This window comes from Berghia stephanieae, chromosome 6 (genome assembly GCF_034508935.2).
Source record: "Berghia stephanieae isolate SIO BIC M18660-M18661 chromosome 6, UCSD_Bste_1.3, whole genome shotgun sequence".
NCBI classification, from domain to species: Eukaryota; Metazoa; Mollusca; class Gastropoda; order Nudibranchia; family Aeolidiidae; genus Berghia; species Berghia stephanieae.
Window position 1 is genome coordinate 18,209,987 of NC_088365.1, and position 5,000 is coordinate 18,214,986.

Consider the following 5,000-nt stretch of genomic DNA (forward strand, 5'->3'; position numbering starts at 1 on the left):
AATAGACCCGCTGTGTACTTAAAATTTCTAACCGAAACAACGCAGAATATTTAGGGTATAGGTGGAGACAATCAATCTATACAATGCTATAATTTTTTCTTATTGAGAGAGGCAAGAAATTTACCAGTGAGGTATTGATTTTACTTCTTGTGAGAAAATCGCAGAATAATTCTCTCAGCGAGTTTTGAACCTTCGACCTGCAAGTCATAATCTGGAGGCCTTACCACCTACCTTCTGGCATAAACATTTTAACCAAAAAGAAAAAGGCAAAAAAAAAAAAAAAAAAAAAAACCCAACAAGAACAACAACCTTGCCACAATATGAAAACAAGCCCATAATAATTGTGGTCGACTATCATTCCAACAAATTTGTGTACACTTAGCCCCAGGACTTTCATCCATTCTATTGGCAATTTACGAGTCAACAAACATCTTTGATAATATAATCCTTTTAAGGGTATTAGAATGAATAACACAGATGGAATATTATATTTATTGACATGCTTTTTTATTTACAGAATGTCCACTTGGTTTCAAGTTGGTCAACAATGCCTGCCATGGACTCCTGGCAGCTCGGATGTTATCTTATGCCGATGCTAGCGAGGAATGTATGAAAATTGATGGATTCATCGCGATGCCAAAATCCCAGGAAGAAAATGATGCAATTGATTCTCTAAGGTAAGAGCAACATTTATTTCTAAAATACAAGTGAAGTGAAACGCATATAAATCCAAGTTTGTATGAGAAGATCCGTGGAAATGTTTGATGTAGACGAGTTGGGTAAATATAATATAGGAGTGTGTAGTACGCCTTACAGGCAGCTGTGTTTACAATATCTGTGATTGTTTTTAATTTAGTTGCGTATCTTCAAGTTCTTTCTCCATAAATTTTCTATAGTTTTTTTTATCATCTTGTGCATATGACTAAATGTTTTTTTTTAAATTGCAGTTTAAATGTGATGTTTATATTTATTCATAATTTTTTATCATGGATTTTCCAGCACACGCCATTTTAAAAATTAAATTCAATCATAGCCATACAGTTATTCACTGTGCTTGCTAATTTTTAGTAATTCTATTTTTTATCAATGGGCATGATCTATATTCCCTTTTCATGTGCTCGAGGTCATTGGTCACATTCCAAAGCGTGCTTAAAGTGACCTACATAGTGAAAAGTGTTCACAGATTTTGAATTATCTGACATTACGATTGGTCGTTGTGTTCAGCTTGACAAATGGGTATGTTTACAAATTTCAGAAACAAAGCAGTGCGTTTACATTTGATAAGAAATATCCAATTGTTGGACCTCATTAAATCACGTGATTGATGACTCGGTTAGACGAAAACATGAATATAGATCGCTCCCATTTCCGTCGAGGCAGTCATGGCGGCACAAGAAAACAAAGGAAAATCAGTTTTTAGATAGGACATCGACCAACATCTAAATACAGTTCACCACGACCCGCACCAACTCTTGTAAACATTAACACACAGAGCAATACAAACGCTAAAACCAAACTCAAATTAAGGGATATTTACTCATGACACGTCCACCTACAACCCTGATGACAGTACGAACCTCTGACAATGACATTATGGTGGTAGTGATAATGGTACTGGTGGTGGTAGTAGTGATGGTGGTGGTAGTAATGGTGATGGCAATATTATTATCGTTGTTGTTATTATTATTATTATTATTATTATTATTATTATTATTATTATTATTATTATTATTATTATTATTATTATTATTATTATTATTATTATTATTATTATTATTATTATTATTATTATTATTATTATTATTATTATTATTATTATTATTATTATTATTAATTATTATTATATATTATTATCATTATCATTATTATTATATTATTATTATTATTATTATTATTATTATTATTATTATTATTTTATTATTATTATTATTGTCTTATTATTATTATTATTATTATCATCATATCTTCATCATTATTATTATTATTATTATTATTATTATTATTATTATTATTATTTATTATTATTTATTATTATTGTACGTATTGGTGGTATTACGATTGTTGTATTTTGTGTGGTTAGTAATGGTATCAGTTTACGTTTTGGTTCCATTTACCATTTTTTTCCATTTTTATGTCATAATAATAATAATAATAATAATAATAATAATAATAATAATAATAATAATAATAATAATAATAATAATAATAATAATAATAATGATAATAATAATAATAATAATAATAATAATAATAATATAATAATAATAATAATAATATAATAATAATAATAATAATATAATAATAATAATAATAATAATAGTAGTATCAGTTCTAACACTGAAATCTAAAGTTGTAGTAACATTGTTTACACCAAATCTATTTATTTATTTATTTATTTATTTATTTAATAAATATCGGTACAGAATGGGTCAAAGGATATGGATTGGAATCCAAGACGATGATGGCACTTTATCATGGAAAGATGGTTCAAAGGTCACATGGACTAATTGGAATAAAGGTACATGAGTTTATGTCACCGTCATCGACGACATCACCATAAGAGCCTGCCGCTGCTACAAATAATACTACTACAATTGTCATAACTCGTACTGCTACTACTACTACTACTACTACTACTACTACTACTACTACTACTACTACTACTACTACTACTACTACTACTACTACTACCACTACTACTACTACTACTACTACTACTACTACTACTACTACTACTACTACTACTACTACTACTACTACGACTACGACTACCACTACTACAACACTACTACAATAATAATAATAATAATAATAATAATAATAATAATAATAATAATAATAATAATAATAATAATAATAATAATAATAATAATAATAATAATAATAATAATAATATAATAATAATAATAATAATAATAATAATAATAATAATAATAATAGTGATGATTGATGATGACGATTTTATAATGATCATCATCTTTTATTGTTTATCCCCGTCATCATTATAATTATCGCCGTTATCATCAGCATACAACAATCACAAATATTACTTTCAGTATCTAGATTCATTATCATTTGCATTGTTTTTATATAAATTTATTTTATATAATATTATCCTTGTAGTGAAGAAGTCTGGCAAAGGTTTTTCAATAATGAATTCAGACAAGACTTGGTCCAAAGTGACGTCTGGTACCTCCAAGATGGCAACAGTTTGTACCCTTCCTAAATCAGGTAGTTTGCATGATATACCAGACCTGCCACACAATACGATAAATTCGTAGACTTGCGAAGTTTTGTTTCCAGTTACAGAACTTCACGAGCACCTCCCCTATTAGTCATTAAATTTATTCAAAATGAAACTTGATGTCAGGCTAAATACTTTTTACGATTTGAAATGTCAGTTTACTCTTAGTTAATTATAGCAAGAACATTATTTAATTTCTTTATATAACAAATATTTAGAATATTCAAGTACTTGGTCTGTTATATTATGTAATGATAGTCGTAGTGACGCTTAAACGTCTCAGTTGTAATGATTGTGTTTCATGTTTTTGAGATGTTTGTTCGGTTACTCTTGAACCCTCTCCTTACCACCTATAGGAAAATCGTCACATTCGTTACGATGTAACTAACAGTTTTCTTATTCTGATTTAATTTAGTATAGTCATTGCGATAGAATCAGGGCTAATTTTTCTGAACAAAATATACGTCACTCATTCGTTTGAAAAATCTATTTTTGTGTTGGGTGAGTATGAAGTTTCGGATAAAATTTTGAAAATAGATGGAGGGAGATAGTTAACAGATTTGTTTTATTTTTGAACGACCAAAACGCTATTTGGTCTTGTGGTATGACAGTCGCCTTAAGATTGGAAGGTCCAGGCATGGAATTCCAATCTCAGCGGGGCAGAGTTGAGCCCTTTGAAAAGCCTCTTTCCAGACATTCTCTCACCGAAGAGTTGAGTCCCTTAAAAAAGCCTCTTTCTAGACATTCTCTCACCGCAGAGTTGAGTCCTTTGTAAAGCCTCTTTCCAGACATTCTCTCACCGAAGAGTTGAGCCCTTTAAAAAGCCTCTTTCCAGACATTCTCTCACCGCAGAGTTGAGTCCTTTGGAAAACCTCTTTCCAGACATTCTCTCACCGCAGAGTTGAGTCCTGTGTAAAGCCTCTTTCCAGACATTCTCTCACCGCAGAGTTGAGTCCTTTGTAAAGCCTCTTTCCAGACATTCTCTCACCGCAGAGTTGACTCCTATGAAAAAGCCTCTTTCCAGACATTCTCTCACCGCAGAGTTGTCCTTTGGAAAACCTCTTTCCAGACATTCTCTCACCGTACCCATGTGTAATCTAGCCGTTAACAACGTTACATCTGTAAAAAAAAAAGAAAAAAAGTACTATTGTCTAACATGCTCCATGTATGTCATGCAATATTTATTTGTTGCTGTTGGATAGTGAACCCTTGTGAAGCGCATTTTAGCACGTTATGTGGATATCTCTATCTATAAAAGCTACAGTTTAAACTAGGTTAATTAAATTGTACTGTGATATTTTTTGTCTAAAGGTAAAAATTCTAAATATTCTTTATTCAAGAAAAGTCATAGTCTCAAAAATCCGATATTGGTGACAAACTAGTTTTGTAATGTTTAAAGATGGATTATGGAATTCGCAATTGGATATATTGTATACTAGTTCTCTTCATTTATTTTGGAGCATACTAAATATGTTTTGAAATAAAATGGTACAAAAAGTAAATGGACATTTTTCATGGCTCCAAACAATCGTAACTTAATTTAGCTTCAAATTATATAGTCGAGTACCCGAGACCATTGATGGTTCGGATCCGTGATAAAGTTTAACTTTCTTTAAAGGCCAAAGACGCAGACCAAAAAAATAACATTTTTGTCCGATTGGAACTTGGATCTGAACTTTCGGTGGTCACATAGAGGCCACAATGATGTACAGAAGAAATTAGAATAAGAAACATTTGCGTTGTATCGTAACGAATG

At 30.6% G+C, this 5,000-nt stretch overlaps 1 protein-coding gene across 1 annotated transcript in view; it reads left to right on the top strand.

Moving 5' to 3' along the window:
* Nucleotides 1-5,000, top strand: part of LOC144975787 (uncharacterized) — a 46,587-nt gene that overhangs the window by 15,918 nt on the left and 25,669 nt on the right. The window contains exons 11-13 of the mRNA XM_078919975.1: nucleotides 518-677; nucleotides 2,424-2,518; nucleotides 3,124-3,231. Of these exons, the coding sequence (XP_078776101.1) occupies nucleotides 518-677; nucleotides 2,424-2,518; nucleotides 3,124-3,231 (363 nt within the window). The remainder of the gene's footprint in view (nucleotides 1-517; nucleotides 678-2,423; nucleotides 2,519-3,123; nucleotides 3,232-5,000) is intronic.